The following is a 19,638-nucleotide window of genomic DNA, read 5'->3' as shown; positions in this document are numbered from 1 at the left end:
AGACGACGAGGAACTGAAAGTAAGTCTGAAGTCTTTTAATGGCAAATTTCCCGTGTCAACCATTTTCATTGAATTAGTCTACTGACCAAAAGCAACAACATTTTATATGGCGTGAAACCCTCATGCAGGGCGGTTTCAGTCAAGTGGTACAAGTCAGGTGCGTCAACTGTATGATTATTTAAATAAACAGAAAGGCATTTTTTGTGGAGAGATGCCAATATCAGGACTTACAAATTGTACAGATTAGCTCTGGTACATTCTTCAGTTCTATAAATGTTGGCACTCTTTAATTCAAGAGAAATGTAAGCAATATAAGTGATTTAGGCAGGTTGATAAATGTAATATCATTTTGTAAAAAAAATTTATACATTTTATTCCTAGGATCTGTTTAGAATAGATTTAGCATTAGGTTTGGGCTATAGGCTGTCAGCTGCAGAAATCTACTAACCCTGACAAAAAGAACATGCTGCAACTTTATATACATATGTAAAAAGATGTTAGTGGCTGGTATGTTAGCATATCCTCTCTAACCTGGGCCATAAAAATAAGAGCTGCCAGAATATAAGGTACACAAGTGCTGTCTACAAGTCTAAAACCTAAAATGTTTACTTTCTTGTGCCAGGTTACAATAATTAATGCGGTGAAGTCTGAATAATTTTGAAACCCTGTAAAAAGAGAAAAATATGAATGGACCTCTTGAGATCATCCTGTTATAATGATTAAATACCTCTACTGTGTGAAGTGTGAATGTGACCTTACCAACTGCTTCCCCATGACTAACAAAGGATTGTGACTGTGATCAGTTTTCACTACAGAATGTGACACATCAAAGCCTTAATATAATACCTTTTCTGCTGAGTTTAAGAGGCTCAAGGTCAGATATCCTTTTTCACATTTTTCAGTGTTTCTCTTTAGGTACTTAAAATTAAAGGGCCATGCAAAGAAGCCTTATGGTCATAATCTTGATATACAGCCCATTATGTTCTAATTAAAATCCTCTCATCTCTGAAGATACTAAAATAATTACTCAATCAACTTTAAGATTATTAAGATGCCCTACAGTAACAGTTCGTTGGTCATTGCCATCCACTCGTACTTTGTAGGAATTGTGGGTGGGTGGCAGTCAAAGTAGGTCAAAGTCATCTCCAGCTTACAGCCTATAAACTGAGGGCCTGGTTAAAACAAATGACTCTATGTATCTCTCTCTGGAGAGGTTTTGTTTTTAAAATTAGTAAATCAACTACACAGTGTGCTTTTTCACCTACCAACAAAAACAAATCTACATGATCGCTCAGGACAAGCAGTTCAAGTTTAGAGTTTACTCTCAGTCTTTTGCTGGTAGTTAGCAACTAGGCACCTAACGAGAATCACTGTGCAAAACATAATTTTTAAGAGTTGTTGGCATAAAAGAGATTTACAGATATGTGCATCGGCTTAACAGTTTAATTCGTAGACATTCTGCTCCTGTCTATGTTTGGATCCTAAGCAGTTAAATTGCTGGCACAGCCACTTGACTCCACAGGCAGTTGGGCAGAGTCAGCCACTAGGTGGGATTTCACATTCCCCATTTACAGTGTCCCAGCATGTCTCCAAATGTCTGCATGAGTCACGTAGGAGTCAAGGCATCCCCACTTTGACGGCTGATGTCATACGGTAACATAGATGACACATGAGGAGAACCTCCAAGGCAGGGGTTCTCAACCTTTTCTGGCCCCCATATTTAGGTCTCACACGTTCTCATGACCCCAGCACTTACAGAATGAGTCATGTGACTTTGAGCATACTTGTGACCGTGGCGGGAGGGAGCTCCAAAAAGCTTAAATGATGAGTTAATAAATCAATTAGTCGATCGACAAGAAAATATCGCCAACTCTTTTTATAATCTATTAATTTTATAAGTCAGTTCTTAAGCAAAAATGCATAAAATCCACCGGTTCCAGCTTCTAGCTTTGGATTTTTGGGATTGTGATGTGCATTTTGTGAATCTAACAATTAATCTATTAACTGAGAAAATAATCGACAGATTAATCGATTATGAATTTGTTATGACTTGTTAAATATCTTTTTAATTATCTGGCAGATAATTTGAGAGCATTTGACAATTTAACATTATACTTTATGGACTGTGCAATGAAAAATGACTCGTCTTGAACATTGAGTATCATACAAAAGTTCAGGTTGGGTCATTACAACATGGAACTATTTTCCTTGACGGTCCAACGTCAGCCTTGTAAAAACTGTAAACAATGACACAATACGCTTGGTTCTGAATGATGACAAATACGATGAATTAATTTTTCTTTGTGTTTCAGCCAGAAAGTGACCAATCGACAACGCTGTGATGAATTCAACAAACCAGGACCCAAAAGCCTTAGGTAGGCTTGGAAAATATGAGTGACTTTTTGTGTGTGGAAATACGGAGTGGTTGTTTATGGATTACCATGTTGTATTATTAACTGTAATTTACATAAATTTAACATAAATCTTACCAATAAAGTTATGTGTATTCAGACAAAGCTTTTCACAAATGTTTAAATAAATATATATGGACATAAATTGACACACCAGCTAATGAGCTTTGATTTTCAAAAGAATTTCATTTGACGTCAGAAATACCACTTCTTAAGTTCCTGAAATGGAGTCTATCATGGATATATATGAAGGAAGAAAAGTGTACAAATTTCATTTTTTACCTCCAAGAAACATGAGTGTCTGAAACCAATCACACCCATAGTAGAGGCTTAGTGTTAGTGGCTCAGAGTGCTTTATGAAAGGGATATCAGCTTTATACAGCCAACAAATTCTTTCTCAAGGTGTCCTGAAGTCTGTTGGTGTCCAAATCTGACAGTTCTCCAGGAGTGATTGGTATGCAGAAGCTAACGACTGACTGCTGTTCTACCAGACTTATGTGTGAATCAGTGCTTGAGGAACAAGGTTACGAGAATCCTGCCTGCATTCAGATGATATAAACGCATAAACCAACCCCTTGAGAGATGACACACACACACACACACACACACACACACACACACACACACACACACACACACACACGCACAGTTTAATGAATATTCAATATATGCCCTCTAACTGGAGTAGGGCTGCTGTAATGAAGAATGGGTAATCTGACAGTAACTCACGTTGGAATAGTGAAATAATAAGCCAGCCCTTGAGTTTACTGTATGTCAGTGCAAATGATTTATTTCAGAGAGGAGGAGGATCTGGTTTCACTTTGAAAGTCCATTTATTAGCTGCATTCTTACATTGTTGCAAGAAATGCAATACATGTTATGCTATTGATCCGAAAAAAATATGTTTTTTCCTGTTTTTTCCATTGGATCCGTATATATATTTTCTTGCATTTGTATTTTTGTGAGCTGATCGTGCTTGGGATACAACTGATCCTGTTTCTGCAAAGCGTTTTAGAGGTCCATGCACTGCCCCCTTAGAAACCTTTAGTCTAGCCATGATTTGACACTGAGAAAGCCCCTCTTGGCTCAGAATAACAATTTGACTTCTGACGCTTTCACTTAGTTCGGATGCCATGTTTCTCACTATCTCTGATGAGTAGATCAAATGCACCCGAGTGTCATCTGAACGCATGCTTCGATGGAAGGGATACAACTCGAAATCTGATCTTTTGTACGTAGGAGTTAAGTTGGTCAATGCCACAAATTTCCTTAAATTTGATTGCTAACCTAAATATCTAAATCTAAATATTTCCTCTTCAATTTACATGTCATAACTTCTTATGTTTTTAAATGTTTCTGAATCCTCAAACTTTGCGATTATTTCCAGGTTTACGTGAAAATATCTGAGATTTTCAATGTGGTCACAGACTTTTAAATGTGTTGTTTATTAAAACTGAATCTTACGCAATTAAAAACATGAAACCCTTCTAGTGATTGATCTAATTTGTTGGGATAGACGATCATGAGGAGCAGTTGTATAAAGTGGTTTAAGTTGTGTCAATGCTGGCCTTGGTCTAAATAAATTTCATTTAAAAAACTAGTTTGGGACCAAATTGCAGCCAGTGTTTTCTTATTAAATACATCTGAATGTGTTTTAAGTTTGGGTATGGTATCTACATAGTTGCACAGACAGTTTAATGAATCATTAGACCACAATAGTTCCATATGGCTTAAGACCTGGATTTACTACAATAATTGTGGGACACATTTGATTCAGCACACAGCTCAACGGTAATTAGCCGTTTGGCCCTATCTATATTATGCAGCAGTAAAGGTTCAAGCCCCAGGGTGAATGAAGCAGCTCTGAGTCATTACGATGTATGATGCTTGTGCAGAGAAATGAGTAACAGTTGGAGTTTGTGATTTCAGCAGCTGTTGGATGAACTTGGTGTTATGTACTGAGTCATCCTACAGTTGAAATCCGAGAGAGGAAAGTGACTGACAAAATGTGTCATCTCTATTTTGCTGTCTCCACCACCACTGTAAGGAACTGCTAATGGTTCCAAGGTCTGGGCTAAAAAGTAAGAGTGATAGCGCCTTTGACATTGTGGCTCCTCGACTTTGTACTAGCCTTAGTCTCAGAGGAGCAAAGTTTTTAGAGCATCTTGAAAGACACTTTTTAAAATCAGCATTTTTTCTAAAATAAAGAGTATGATTGAAAAATATACATATCATAACAAAATCTGTTCAATTGTTCAGTTTAATTGAACTAAATGACAAAACAACACCAATTTACTGGTTTTAAGTGTTTGCCATGCATATGTTTGCTTTTATAGGGAAAAAGATAGATCATTTAATCCAAAACGCGTCTTAATCAGCACAGTTCAAAAAATAAACGTCTTGACAAGGTGTAGTTGCTGTAGTGGTTGACAAAGAGAAAGGAAATACTGACCTCTTGTGAAATTCTAGCGTAAATGCAACCAAAAGCAAAAGCACTGGCAAAGATGTTCATAAATCTTGGATATAACCGATAACATTACTGCTTTCAACACTAACAGTGTGAATAATGAATGTAACTCTGCTGTTTTCTGTTTACTTTGTCTATGTTTGCTTTAACAACCTCACACAGCTGAGTTTTACTGTTATTGTCTGGTCTTAACAGTGGCTATCAAGAAAAGGTCCAGAGTTCCTGGGGTTATGATCACTCAGTATGTTGAGATACTGCCTGTAGGAAAGTCAACACCTGACATCACCCGGAAGCCTATGGCTGTAACTGCACAAGAGGGTAAATAACAAACCCACAAAGTAAAACTGTCATTACAAAAACACTATCGACAACTGTATCCCTGTTGTATGGTTCTCTGTATTGTGATTTTTCAGGTAAAAAAGTGATTTTCAAAGCTATGGTTAGTGGAGAGCCGGCACCAACTGTAACATGGGGGCGTAATAAGGGCACGGTTGATGACCCAGAGAAGTACAAGACCAGATATGATGAAAGAGCTCAAGAGTACATTCTTGAGGTGAGAAACTAGCATTTAAATAAAATTCTCCACATCTTCATCTCCAAAAACACAAACTAATATTATGCTAATACATCACAACCTACTGTCCTGTACTTCCACACTTAACATATTTTTTGAGGGACATTAAAGTTAAGTACTTTGATTTGCTGTCAAAGTACTTCACAGTACTCAATTACAAAAGTTATTCTTCATGTAAATAATGGATAGACCCTAATCTTCAGCACTAAAGATGCAATCTAACTATGACAATATTGCTTTATCAGATGGTCAGTGTAAAACCAGATCAAGCTGACGCCTACAAATGCTTTGTCACCAATGAGTATGGACAGGCTGTCTGCACTGCAACGCTCAGTGTTATTGAAGGTAAAAGACAGATTATTACCATGCAATATGTTCATTGTAAATTCATTAGAGTGTAATATACTGTAGCGTTGACTACTCACTTACTATATGATCTCTTGTTTTGCTGTTATTTTCATGTTTTCCCAGGTGGCTTCAAGAAGAAAGGCCAGGCAGGTATGAAATATACCACATAACTATGATGGAGCTTCAGTTTTCTCTTTCTATTATCCATCAATCCATAAATGTATTTTTTGGGGTTAAAGAGATTTCATCATTGTGTTTATTCTTGAATTTGTATCTCAATAGCAGTAACAACAATGTGTGTTGAACAAGGTAATTAAATAAAATAATAAAGACCTGTACTGTAATTAAAAAGCAAATTGCAGAGCAAGACCCTATGGTTTCAAAGAATTGTTAAAGATGTACAAATCAATTCCACCCAGCGTGTTTTGTTTGTTTTTCCAATTTATATCTCATTTCAGCAAATGCACCACAAGATTTCAGATCAATGCTTAAGAAAACGTGAGTTTAAGTCAGAATCTAAGTTTGTTTGTTTCTTTTAAATATGTACACCCCTCAAATTAATTATGAAATACTCTGTTCCTCTCTTTTCAGTGTTGTTGTCACAAGAAAAAAACAACTCCCACCGAAAAAAGAGGGAGAAATTGATCCCAAACTCTTGGAACTGCTTATCAGTGCACCAAAGAAGGACTATGAAAAAATCTGTTTGGACTTTGGTGTTACTGACTTTCGATGGTTGCTGAAGAGACTCAACCAGATGAAAAAGGAAAGGGAAGATGAACAGGCAAAGGTACTGTACTGTTTGCAGTTTATGACAACTGCACATGAATTCCGGATCATGTATTTTAAACCTGCAAAATGTTGGTGAGGTTTCAAACAAGAAAATGGATTTTAAAGTACTTTTTAGTCTAGATTTTTTTTCCTTCCTGTGCAAGTTCGCCTCAAGCTAAACTATCCTCGCACATCTTAACAAGTAAACATCCATGCTCTGTTCAAGGGCGCTTGAGTTTAAAATGTCATGACTTCAGCAGTGAATTGTGAAGTTCAGAGCAAACAGGACTTTGTATCTTTCTTTTGTAGGTTGTAGAGAAACTGGAAAATGTGAAACAAATAGAAGTAAAACCCAATGGAAAAGCTGAATTTAGCCTCGAAATGACACTATGGGATCCCAACAGTGCGATTAATTTATACAAGGTGAGTTTAATATGTATTCCAAGATAAACTATTTAAAACCAATCACTGCTCAAATAAGAAAGAAATCAAAAAACCTAACTAGTACAACTCGTAGTATCTAACTCTAAATCTAACTACTTTTCTCTAAAAAGGATGGGACATTGGTTCCATATGGTGATGATGAAAGTTCAAAGCATAACCTTAAGAAAACAGGGACAAAGTATCTTTTCAGCATCAATGATCCTCAGCCAGAAGATGCTGGATTTTACCAGGTTGATGTTGACGAGGCAAATGTCCTTACAACTGACTTTCAAGGTACTGTGCAACTATTGCAACTGTAATAAAACAGGATGACTGTATTGGCAGTTGGCGAGACAATTCAAGGCACATTTAGGCATGAGAAGTTAGTCAGTTCATCCACCAGTTAATCAACTTCCACCCTTCCTCCTCTCTCAGTGCCTGCTGTGGAGTTCATAACCAAGATTAAGAATGTGAAGGCCGTTGAAAGTGACGACGCCATCTTTCAGTGTGTCTTGTCAACACCCCTCAACAGAATCTCCTGGTCAAAACAGGACTCGTCACTCGAACATGGTGGCAAATATGAGATCATTGTCTCAGAGGACAAACTAATTCATACATTGAGAGTTAAAGACTGTGAAAAGGCAGATAATGGAGCATATCATGCCATTGCTGGGATAACTTCCAGCAGTGCCTCCCTCACAGTGGAAGGTGGGACATCTTTTCTTTTTTTCATATTCATACATAAATAAATAATATTTAATCTTGATAATGTGATACCTGGATAAGCATTCCCTGAATATTTGCTTCTTTAAAAAGATGTTCCAAAGGTAAATGATTTATTCTCCCTATGTGTATGTGTTCACTGTGATTCAGCTGATCCAAATGGTCGTAAAGGCCGTAAGGGCTCCCAAACTGGGGATCAAGATGATTTGACTAAACAGCAGGCCAAGCTACAAAAAGAGAAAGACGAGTTGGAGGAAGCCAGACGAGCACAGGCCGCAAAGGATGCCGCAGCACTGGGGGATGGAGGAGATGGCTCTGGTGATGGGTCTGGTGGCAAGACTGATGAAGACGAGGGTGATGGAGACGACAAGAATAAGAACCTCCTGACAGACGGAGATGATGACAATAAAAAAGATGACGCAGATGATAAGAAAAAAAAGCGATTACGAACTGGCCCTTTAGTTCCCGACACCGTTACAGGTAAAAAACATCTTCTGCAGCCCTGCAGGTTGACCACTAGAGAGAGACATACTGAACAGGAAAACAAACAGTGGGAAGGCAGGACAGAAACAGGGATGTTTTGGTGAATGTTATCCTTTATTTGCTTATGACGAAAAATAGAAAACTGCACGTGCATGAGCTCTCTGCATTTTGTGTTTGTTTGCTCTGTTTACTCTACATTATTTATTTGTATGGAATTGAATAATAAAATGGTCCACTGACTCTGGTTGGAGACACACACATTTTCACTTTGTTGTTACTGTTGCAGACCGTGGCGTTCAGTTTGTCAGTGGGCTGTCAGACACCGTTGCTAATATTGGTGAACGGGCAGAGCTGTCTTGCAAACTAAGCAGTGAGACGTCTGAGGGACGTTGGTATAAAAATGGGAAGCTGGTAAGTCAACTATTCCAGGAGAATTATGAATTTTAAAGGACTACAGCCATACATATCACTGTGCCCTAGCTTAAAACTGTAAATGTTTTAGTCAAAAATATCATATAGTACATTGCATACCTTAATTTATCAAAATGTTTGTCTTATGAACATTGAATCTTTTAATCTGACAAGCTAACCAATGAGGATGGGGTAAAAATTATCAAAGATGGAGCCTGTCACAGGTTGATAATTGATTGCTGTAAAAAAGATGATTCAGCTGTGTACCGCTTTGAAGCTGAAGGCCGTAAATCAGAAGCAACACTTAACATTGAAGGTAGGAATAAAAATCAATAACATGGTTTGGTACCAACTGATAAATTATCCCATGGTTTAAAAGGGTTTAGGTTTTTGACAAAAACTTGTTTTTTTCTCTTACAATGAAGACCCACCAAAAATCGACGCTGAGGCACTAGGAAATTTCACAAAGCCAGTGATTATAAAGGCAGGTGAAAATGCCGAATGGAAACTGCCATTCTCAGGTGGGGCACCGATGAATATACAGTGGTACAAGGATGATGACGAGCTTTTGCCTGCCCTCAATGTGAAGATTGAAACATCAGCTACTGAGAGCAGACTACGCCTTGCCAAGTGCCAAAGGAAAGATAGTGGAGAAGTCAAAATCAAAATAAAAAATGAATTTGGTACAACAGAGGCAATTTCCAAACTTATTGTACTGGGTGAGTTGACAATAGGAGACTAATTTTTGCCATGCATTACACATTGGACTGTATGTAAAGAGATAAATGTTTATTTATTAGTATGATTTATTTATATTTCAACAGACAAACCCACACCACCACAAGGACCTGTGGACATTATGGAAAGTGCTGTAACATCTGTTGAGTTCAAATGGAAACCGCCAAAAGACAGTGGTGGATGTCTGGTCTCAAACTATATCATAGAACGCCAACAAGTGGGGCGCAATAAATGGTCAAATCTCGGTGAGATCCCCGGCAGCAACCCAAGTTACAAAGATTCAGATGTGGACCCTGGAAGGAGATACTGCTACCGGATCAGAGCCAAGAATGCAGAAGGCATCAGTGATTACCTGCAGACAGAGGACATATCAGCTGGTGTATTACGTAAGTCTTTAGTTGGAGCCTAATTTAGGCTTTGTAGCACAAGGGCTATTTTTGCTGCTGTCTGATGAAAACCTCTTTACTTTTTGGGAAGCAGGTAAAATAACCATTGAGAGAAACAAGCAAACAAAAGACACATTTCTATTTACTTAAAAAATAATATAATATTTTATATATATTCATGATGGCATAATTCAATCTAGATGCTCAAAGTTTTATATACAGCCATTAAGTATTTAAAAGGAACCATGAGGCAATTAGCCAATTAAACATTTTTCAGCTCTCTTGCCAGTTTCAGATATCTGATATTTGGTGAATAAAGCATGTTGTACTGGACTTATGTGAGGTAATAAAAAGAACAATAGAGCAACTTAACATAACAACATAGAATAGAGAGCATGTCATGTTTCCCACACAGGTTATCCTGGACCCCCGACAGCACCTAAAGTAGTAAGTGCCTTTAAAGACTGCATCAATCTGGCATGGTGTCCTCCATGTGACACTGGAGGAACCAAAATAGTGGGATACAATTTGGAAAAAAACAAGAAAGGCACTAATTACTGGAGCCTCGTAAACCAAGGAGGCCCTATTACAGGTATTCAACTTGTATGAAATACGTTGTGAAAATGAATGCCTGCTATGGATCCGCCTACATCAATGAACATTTCTGGTGACATGATAACCATTTCTTCCTTTTCCCACAGACACAAAGTATGCAGTGAAAGATGTTTTTGAAGGGGCAGCATATGAATTTAGGGTGTCTGCTATCAACCTGTCTGGTGCTGGAGATCCTAGTATTCCATGTGACACAGTAATCGCAAGAGATCCAATGAGTAAGACAATCACACTAAACTCTTATATTCTACTGCAGTTGTTTTCACTGAAAATTAGTCAAACGTGTGCTGTCTGTAGCTCCTTCTGTAATATAAAAACACAGCAATGCTGAGCCAATAACCTCCCCTTACTGTCATTTCAGAGCCCCCAGGCAAAGTCACAGACCTGAAACTAACATCCTCCAATTACACCACATTTTCACTGGCTTGGACTAAACCAAAGGAAATGAAAGGAGTAGAGGATGAAGCCCAAGGGTACTACGTGGAGATCAGACCAATAGAAAGCCTTGAATGGACCCGCTGTAATGCCATCCCAATTACTCTAACTTCCTACACCGTGCTTGGTTTGAAGGCAATGGCCACATACTGGGTGAGAGTAATTGCCACCAATTATGGAGGTGATGGAGAACCTCAGGGCTTTGACAATTACATCATTGCCATGCCTCCACCTGGTGAGAAAATTTGACATTTAAATCAAGAACTTGACAGTTTCCCAAAGCTTAATGATAATAGTGTTCTCTATTATTTCTAGAAATGTCCTGATCAAGTATCCGCATAAAGACACAGCAAATATTTAGTTTTTCTTCCATAATATATCCCATAATACACCCTTTGCCTTAAAATACTGCACAGCTCTGCACCAAGAATATGTAGCCTGCATAACAGTTTTCCTTTTCTTACAATATTTTGTTCAATATCCATGGATATTGGATTTGAAGGGTGGAATTGTTGTGACACGACTGTTATGACAGGAGAGGTGTTGCAACACAATTTTGGACAGCCCAACATGAACAACATCAAAAGGTCACTGTAATAAAGTGACTCGTTTTTGTTGCTTTTTACAAAAGGAGTTTCATGCACATCACTGATACAGGCTGCCTGTGTGGATATGTTTGTAAACTATGGTTTCTGTTTATTTGGTAATGCCACACTGTGGTTCAGTCATTTGCAACACTGTGGGGTACAAATGGGTTCCAGTAACAGATCGCAATGTGGTACAATGTAGTATTTTGAACAGCTGGTGCACCTAGAGAACAATGGATTACAGGATCGGAAATGTCTTTATCCTGATCCCGAATTTAAACAAAGGCTATGATTTCTTAGACAGTATTTCAGTATTTTACTTTATTTTAGTATTTTTTAAGAACAATGAAAAACTACCAGACCGTTTGCTAAATTGTATAAATACAAGAATCTAAACATTTTATTCTAAATTTCAACTTCACAGTCAGGCCAAAGTTTAAAGATCGCAACATGAAAACCTTTGTGGTGGTCAAATCTGGAAACACGGTCCGTCTGAACATCAACTTTGAGGTATTGTACCAGACGTTTTCATCTAATGGGTTCATTAGAGAATGTATTTTATTGTGTGAGCCTTTAAGATGACATAATCAGAATTTTTAATTAACAAATTAATCTGATATATTTCTTATTGTCCACAGGCATCCCCCCTGCCAGAAATATCCTGGCTAAAAGATGGTATTCCGGTGCCCAAACATGTGACAATTACCAACTCTGATAAAGGCTCTCAACTGTTAATCCCCACATCGGAACGGTCTGACAATGGCATCTACACCATTACTGTCAAGAACATCGTCGGCCAGGAGAGCTTCAATGTTGAAATCAGAGTTACAGGTGAATCTCAGTGTCAACTACTATGGCCCGATATATAAAAACATATACTGCAAACACAGTTAGGTTACGGACTGAATAGACTTAATAGACTCTTTGCTGGCCTCTTTAAATGTTCCTTCCCAGCTATTTAGCACACTAAACAAAATTTAATTTAGAAGTTTCACTAGAGACGTAATAACAAGTACAAAGGAGGTTAATGAGAATTTATACAGGAGATAAACTTCATCCTAACACTCAAAGTGAAGATACTGTGGAACAAAATAATCTCAACTCACTATCCAATTACTAGCTTTTTTTCAGAGCCTTCAACAGCATCTCACAGTCCACAGTACCAATCTCTGTCCTCAGACCCCCATATGCCATATTTACCATACTTCTGTTTCAGTCTAAAGATGGTCTCAAGCATTGGATGAGAAAGATTATTGTGCCACACATACTGATTTCGAGGTTGAAATAAATTAAAATCTAAATCTGGTTGTAGATGATCCCAAGCCTCCAGGTCCAGTGGGGCTGGATCAGAACATCCCAGGAACAGTGACTCTGTCCTGGACTCCCTCTCCAGATGAGAAAAGGGACGACAGACTACACTACATGGTATCCAAGCGGGACTCCTTCAAACGCACTTGGAGGACAGCGGCAGACAACCTCTTCAACAATAAGTTCACAATTGTCAATATTTTGCCTGGACGGGAATATTACTTCAGGGTATTTGCTAAAAATGACATGGGTCTTTCACCACCATCTGAATCCCCTGTGTTCAAAACCGAAAAGGAAAAAGGTTTGTGCCTCCAGTTCAATCACAAAGACATCTGAATCAATTCTCACTTTCCTTTACACAACTCTAAATTGTGGTTCCTTTGCTTGCATGGACTACGTCCAGTTACTTACAGGTGTATCTCCTGCAAAATCTGTCTCAGTTAATCACTTCTCTTCTCAAATTTAAAACAACTGCCCAGCAAACCAGATCTCAGAGCTGTTCGGGCAAGCCACAGATAATATTATACAGCTGTTCTCAAAGGCTGAGTGGTACTCCTTGTGACGAGTAAACTGAACTTCATGTGTAAACCTGATTTAGCACCAGTCGACCGGTGGTCTACTAAACTACATGATGCACAGACACTTTTAAGGCAATAGGGATTACAGCTAAAAAGTCGGAAAGTTGACATTAGAAGAGAGCATGGGTAGATATGGTGGATAAGGGAGAAACAGCTGATGTATAGTACTCAAGCTGCCACACTGGCAAAACTTAAGGGACCTGAAGTATTTTGAGAGCCAACAAATTAATTTTTTGACGTTGTTAAAATCACAAAAGGTTCAAATAAAAAAAGAGGCCCTGTGGAAGATACTCATTTCTCTTCCCTTTATCGGAAAGAGAAAATAAAAACACGGGACACAAGATTGCATTGAGTTACAGTTCGAGGAACGACGTAACATCAGGACTTTGACTCTCAATGGAGTTGTTTTGATTCTGTGTTAAGATGGGGAAAACTGTCTTACAAGGTCACTAGTACAAACTAAGTGTTTAACTATTATAATTCTATATATAACCCTAAACCTTATGCATTTCCTTTTGTTTCAGGAAAATTCAAAGTAAACATGCCAGAGACAAAATCCTTTGACTTCCAGTCACCTCCATCATTTATTGTTCCCCTGAAGATGCGCACAGCTCCACAGGGTTACGAGTGCTACATGAGCTGTGCAGTTAAGGGTGATCCTGCTCCACGTGTGACATGGTACCGCAACAATATCAGCCTGAACACAAACACCAACTACCACATCACCAATGTATGTGGAGTCTGCTCCATGCTCATACTCAGGGTGGGCCGCAAAGACAACGGGGAATACAAAGTGGTCATTGAGAACAAACTGGGGACAGCGGAGTCCTCAATGATGCTGAATGTCAGAGGTATTAACACTTGAACAAAGTTTAAGAATTGGATATTTTTCTGTAAAGAGACTGACTGGTGAAACATCTGAAAAGTATGTAGATAAAACAAACTGAGACAATCAATGTGTTTCTTTACAGAGTGAAGAAGAGCTGCAGCTGCTGGATAGAAGCTGAACCAACAGAGTCCTTGCTGTGTTTTAAACCAATTACGCTAAATTTAGTGACGATTTATAGTCTATTCGTTATACATTACTTCATTTCCCACACACGTGTGATGCACCGCGATTTAAACACTAAATCACACTGTAATAACACTGTCTTTTGGGAAAATGTTATATGCTGTGCTATTAAACTTTGGACACATTTCATCATCCTGCTTCTATTTTCTTAAGATGAGGTGCAAAATGGCGAGTTCCACTGTGTTCAATGATTTAAAATTATATGAAACAATCCAACTGAGTTATAGTCACTAAACACTAGTAGCACCACTGGGCATTGTTTTCATCAGCAGATCCCTGTTTTGTTTGGGTTAGGGGTTAGGGAGTGCACGCATGTAACACACAAGCACTTTTAGTAGTTTAATGTAGTTTAATGTGGCTGCACTAGATTAAGTCCAAGACATTGTAAATTCCTGTAAAGTCTTACATGATTAGACAGAGACTGCACTGTCTCATTTGTCTAAGTTATTGTCTATATCATGCTTTTGTTGTGTCGCATTTCAACATTAAAAAAAGTCTAAACATTGACAATTAACACGCACTGTACTATTTTCTTTACTTTTTCTAAGGTTTTTAATATAGTTCATTTGGAGTAAATGGGATACATTTTCATTCTTTCTTTCTATAATAGGGAATGTTTTGTGTTTGATATGAAAGTTTAGCGATTGTCCTTCAAACGGTACATGTGGCACTTCCAACTTGATTACCTACTGTTTTGGTTCCTGGGAAGGGACAAGGAGCATTATGCAAGAGAGACCATGAGAATCATTTGTTTCTCTCGTGCAGTAGACTGAGGTTTCTATACACATACAGAGGTGTTGCCATTGTCGGTGCCTTGCATTAAGTACAGTAAAAAATACTAAAATACAGTCCTGGGAACTGTGGTTCTGAGTGTGCACAACTGAATGAAAATGAAAATGACGAAATCTGAATCAGCAGGCAGCTAATCATGATTCAGTGAGTTTGTGAGTGAGTTACGACCTACAAACCATGAGGTGCTTAGCTTGAGAAGTGACACCAGAGATGGGAAGTAAATAAGTGCTTTATTAGTGCAGTTATTTAAATACTTTATTATATTTTGATACTTTTACACACTGCTGCTAATACTAATGTACTTTTACTTAGTTATGAAGTTATGAATGTAGTACTTTTACATCTAATGTAGTATTTTTTTTTTACACTGCGATATTGTGTTACTTTAGTGGTGGATCTGAGCACTTCTTCTTCCACAACTGCAGTTACATAATGTGTTGTCACGCCCCCCACCCCAGCAGTTGCTTTGAATGTTATGGGGGTCCAATGACTGACAAGGTCAAAAGGGTCTAGCAGAATAGACAACGTGATACCTTAACAAAACCAGACGAGAAGCCACACTTTGCTGAATCCACTTCACTGAAGGCACATCGCTCTCCACGTCCGGCCAGTCCCTCTCCTGCTGCCATGGCCAAGCGCAAGTCAAAGAAGCCGCAACAAGAAGACACTTCCATTTTGTTGGAGTCATCAGTGCCACAGTCCAGGAGAAGGACAAACTCCTATGCTTCTCCGGCTTTGTTGTTCATTATTATCTTCACAGTCGGGGCCTCTATAATGGCGTGGTTTTGTGTGCAACAGCAGCAAAGCCTCGACCAACTGTCAGAGTCTTTTACAACAATGCAAAGCAGAATCACAAACCTCCAGCAGGTGATGGAGATGACGACGGACGCACAGGTAACTAAGTTAGCTAACTAACTTTCTCACTCGTGTTTCCTGCTGTGCTGGTCACTTAATTGTAAAACACGTACATTTTATTCTTTTGTCTTGCATTATGGTATTGTAATATATAAATTAAAGCGACTGTTTCGGCGTTGAAGGGGAGCCATCCATCACAGCATGGTGTTTAACCGTTTAGCTAGCTAGCGTGACATACCGGAAGTCAGCTATTTGCCTTAAAAATAAACGAGTTACATTTGTCATTTTTCAATGAATGAGTAAATATGAACAAATTAACAATCAAGTAAGAATGTTTAGAATAAGAGCCATTTTAGTCACTGGTATTTTGTGCCATTTATAGGATAATAATAATAATAATGTTAGTCAGTGAGTTTACTTTGAAAAGCTAAAGCTGTAAGCCATTTTAAAGTGGCTGACTTGACACTGATGGAAACACCTGTTGTTATTTATAGCACGTCCTGACTGAGCTGTCACGTTTCACATTTACAGCCCCAACGGTTATTGTGAAGTATTAATAATGCGAGATATCTTTCATCATTGTAACCAGTAATTGCTAGTAGTTGCTCAGTCATGGTATAACTTACAGTATATCATTTTGTATCACAATATCAACGTGATGTGGTGAATTTTATGGAAAATCTATTGAGAAACTTGAACTTGAACTTGAAACTTGAAAAGTATATGTTTGGCTAGTCCAGGAAATGAAATACCTGACAAATCAAGGTACTTCATCACATTGATGCAAAATCATATACAAATCAATATTCCTAGAGAGCAGTTCTGCTCAGTGAAAAGTTTTATTGTCTCACTGTAGGATATATACTGTCATGTCGCACGGCCCTACTGACAGCTCAGTCATAAATCAATGACCAGATTTCAAATGTTTGAACTGAGTCAAACCACATGGCTTGAGAATTTGTCTCACTCTCTAGACTGATACAGATTCGGGTGTGGAGGAGAGGATCTTTGCCCTGGAGGAGGCTCAGGAGAGGACTGAGGTCGCCCTGGCCACATCAGAGAAGTCAAAGGACTCTGACCTCTTCTACGCGCAGCTTTTGGACCTCCACGATGAGATGGACACCCGATTGGCTGAGATAAAGCAGGTCTCACTGTCCGTCACAACTCTCCAGGCCATGTTCAAGAACCAGAGTGAGGAGTTCGAGGCCATGAAGGAGAGCGTAGTGGCCGGTTTGAGCTCCAGCTCAGCACTGGCTGAAAATGTGGCTGGGCTGACCAATGCTGTGGCCAGTGCATGCTCCAGAGTTGACGAGCAGGTTGCATCATTGGAGGCTCTTAATGCACACTTAGAGGGACAAGCCTCAGAGCTGAATGAGCTGAGGGAGTCAACACGCCTTCATAATGTTGCACTTTCAACAAACAACCAGGAGATAGCTTCAATAAAGTGAGCTCAGTTTGATTTCACAGACTTTACCTGCATGCCTGAACTGTGTTAATTAGCTGACTTTGCTGACTTGTGTTCATTTCTGTTATGTGTGTTTTTCAGGGAGCTTGTCGAGGCTAAGCAGGCCATGCGTGCCCAGGCATTAGAAGAAATGCTCAGTTCAGTGCAGATGACTCTGGATGAGCAGTTTTTCTCTTCACAGACCCTCCACAGCAGCATCATGGCTCAGCTGCAGACACTTCACACCCAGGTATAACTCTGCTACTTTTTCTAAGACTATTCTTTCAAATACCTGACTGTGACAGTGCACATTGTTTTTCATGTTGCAACCATTGAATTCCATTAGGATAAATAATTTATAACATATCTGTCTACCTCAGTTGGGGAACCCTCCTTCTTTGTCAATGAAACTTAAGTCAAATGAGGAGGGCCCTGCAGCAGAGGAGGTCATCTCCACTGCAGCACAGAATGAAGCTGACGTGCCGGAGAAGCTAGAAGATGTTGAGGAAAACGCTGAGCAGCAGGATGCTAAAGATGAAGCAGAAGAGGAGGAGGAGGAGGAGGAGGCAATGCAGCAAGAACAGCCACTGGAACAGGAAGTGGAGGGGGACATTGCAGAGGAGCAAGAGGAAGAAGAGATTATAGAAGAGGAAGAAGAAATTACACCAGAGGAGCCAGAAGACGAGAAAATTACAGGACAGAGTGAGGAGCAGGAGGTTGATGGGGAGACAGCAGAAGAGGAGGACGCAGAAGAGACTGTAGATGATCACGTTTTGGACGAGTCTTTGGAAGAGGAGGTATATGAAGAAGTTGTGGAAAGCTGGGAGACTGCAGAGGATGAGTCAGCTGAATTAAATAGTGAAAATGAGGAGGACGAGTAGTTGTACTTGAAACGCTCCAGTAGATTGAACATCTGTGATTTTTAAGTCTTATTTACATGAATGGGAACCATTTTTACACGCAGCACAATTTCTTTAACTAGTAGCTGCAAATGATTTGTAGTATTTGTTTTATTCCACTTGTGTGGATATAGATTGCGTCAGGTGAGCTGTCAATCACTGAAAAGCATGAAGAATTTTTTTTTTAGGGTTTTACTTCTCCTCAACAAAAATTATGGTCCTGTCAGACCTGACTTAAATTTTATAAATTTAAGTCTCAACAACAAGTTTTGATATATGATTACTGTTGTTAGTTCAATATGAAATCTATAGCCAATAGAAAAATGGGAAGGATGTGAAGAAAAAATTGAAATCACATGAAGAAAGTCTTCCTTGGTCAGACCTGAAAATGGCTGTAGATGTCTGTTAGAGCAACTGAGACGCTGAGACGTGTTGATGGAAATGACAGTTTATGTAAAGTAATTTGAACAGATTTACTATGACTCTGTTGTAGCATTGGCATGGGACAAAAATATTTGAAAAAAGTAATAAATTGAATGTATTTTATTTGTTATATGACAAGTCTACAGTATGAGAGTATGAAACATAATTTTTTGTTGCAATGTGAAAGAGAAAATCTGACTGTACGTATAACTTGTAATGTAACACAAGTACATATGTAGTGTTTCACACTGTGAAGTTATTTATGGTACCACTGTACATGCTGTACATGTGGGCACATATGATTCCATTGGTACATACTGTTCTCTTGACATGAAGCTATTTTGTGAAAAGGTTAAGGTACTATTTTCTGCCAGCAGGTGGTGCCTGAATACTACCGTAATGATGAAGGATAACCAACATTTGTGATAAAGGAACCAAACAACTTTCTTTCTAAAGAGGGGCCTGTGAGTGTCTCATGATTTTTGTCTTGGTTGTAAGATTACTAAAAAGGGGGATTCTGTTTACAACTAGCTGCATTTAGCTTTGTATGTTAGCCCTCTCATGTCGTGTAGACTACAGTTACCCCCCCTGTGACATCCTGTCTGAACTGTCGACACTGATTGAAAAGCAGCAGCAGCCACATGTTGTGTATTTCAAATGGCAGACTCTTGGGTTGCCATGAGGTTGCATTTTACAGGCAGTGTGATGTCCTGAATAGAGTTTAACACTCTATACTCTAAACCAATTGGCCTGTTAATGGTGATTTTTTTTGATTGTATAAATTTGATGGTGGGAGTAATTACATCAATTTCTCAGGACAAAAACAACAAAAGGGGAGCATGATGGCTAGGTGGAAACAAGCTAACATATATGTTTAAAGAACAGTTTTCAGGCGTCATAA

The 19,638-nt window shown here is 38.8% G+C and overlaps 1 protein-coding gene across 1 annotated transcript; it reads left to right on the top strand.

Annotated features, from left to right (window-relative positions):
- Window positions 1–1,051: 1,051 nt before the first annotated feature.
- LOC139283267 (immunoglobulin-like and fibronectin type III domain-containing protein 1) lies at window positions 1,052–18,296 on the top strand. Its single transcript, XM_070903253.1, has 26 exons — window positions 1,052–1,112; window positions 5,074–5,196; window positions 5,292–5,431; window positions 5,698–5,797; window positions 5,924–5,950; window positions 6,259–6,298; window positions 6,392–6,587; window positions 6,878–6,991; window positions 7,123–7,285; window positions 7,427–7,699; window positions 7,865–8,194; window positions 8,484–8,608; window positions 8,783–8,924; window positions 9,034–9,327; window positions 9,433–9,732; window positions 10,148–10,324; window positions 10,434–10,562; window positions 10,706–11,014; window positions 11,791–11,876; window positions 12,005–12,197; window positions 12,679–12,975; window positions 13,777–14,103; window positions 15,664–16,010; window positions 16,946–17,415; window positions 17,518–17,665; window positions 17,796–18,296. The coding sequence occupies exons 1-26, from the start codon at window positions 1,052–1,054 to the stop codon at window positions 18,294–18,296; spliced, it is 5,412 nt and encodes a 1,803-aa protein (XP_070759354.1).
- Window positions 18,297–19,638: the final 1,342 nt, after the last annotated feature.

Source organism: Enoplosus armatus, chromosome 3 (genome assembly GCF_043641665.1).
Source record: "Enoplosus armatus isolate fEnoArm2 chromosome 3, fEnoArm2.hap1, whole genome shotgun sequence".
NCBI classification, from domain to species: domain Eukaryota; kingdom Metazoa; phylum Chordata; class Actinopteri; order Centrarchiformes; family Enoplosidae; genus Enoplosus; species Enoplosus armatus.
Note: the sequence above shows the minus strand (reverse complement) of the source record. Positions and strands in the feature narration are given on the sequence as shown.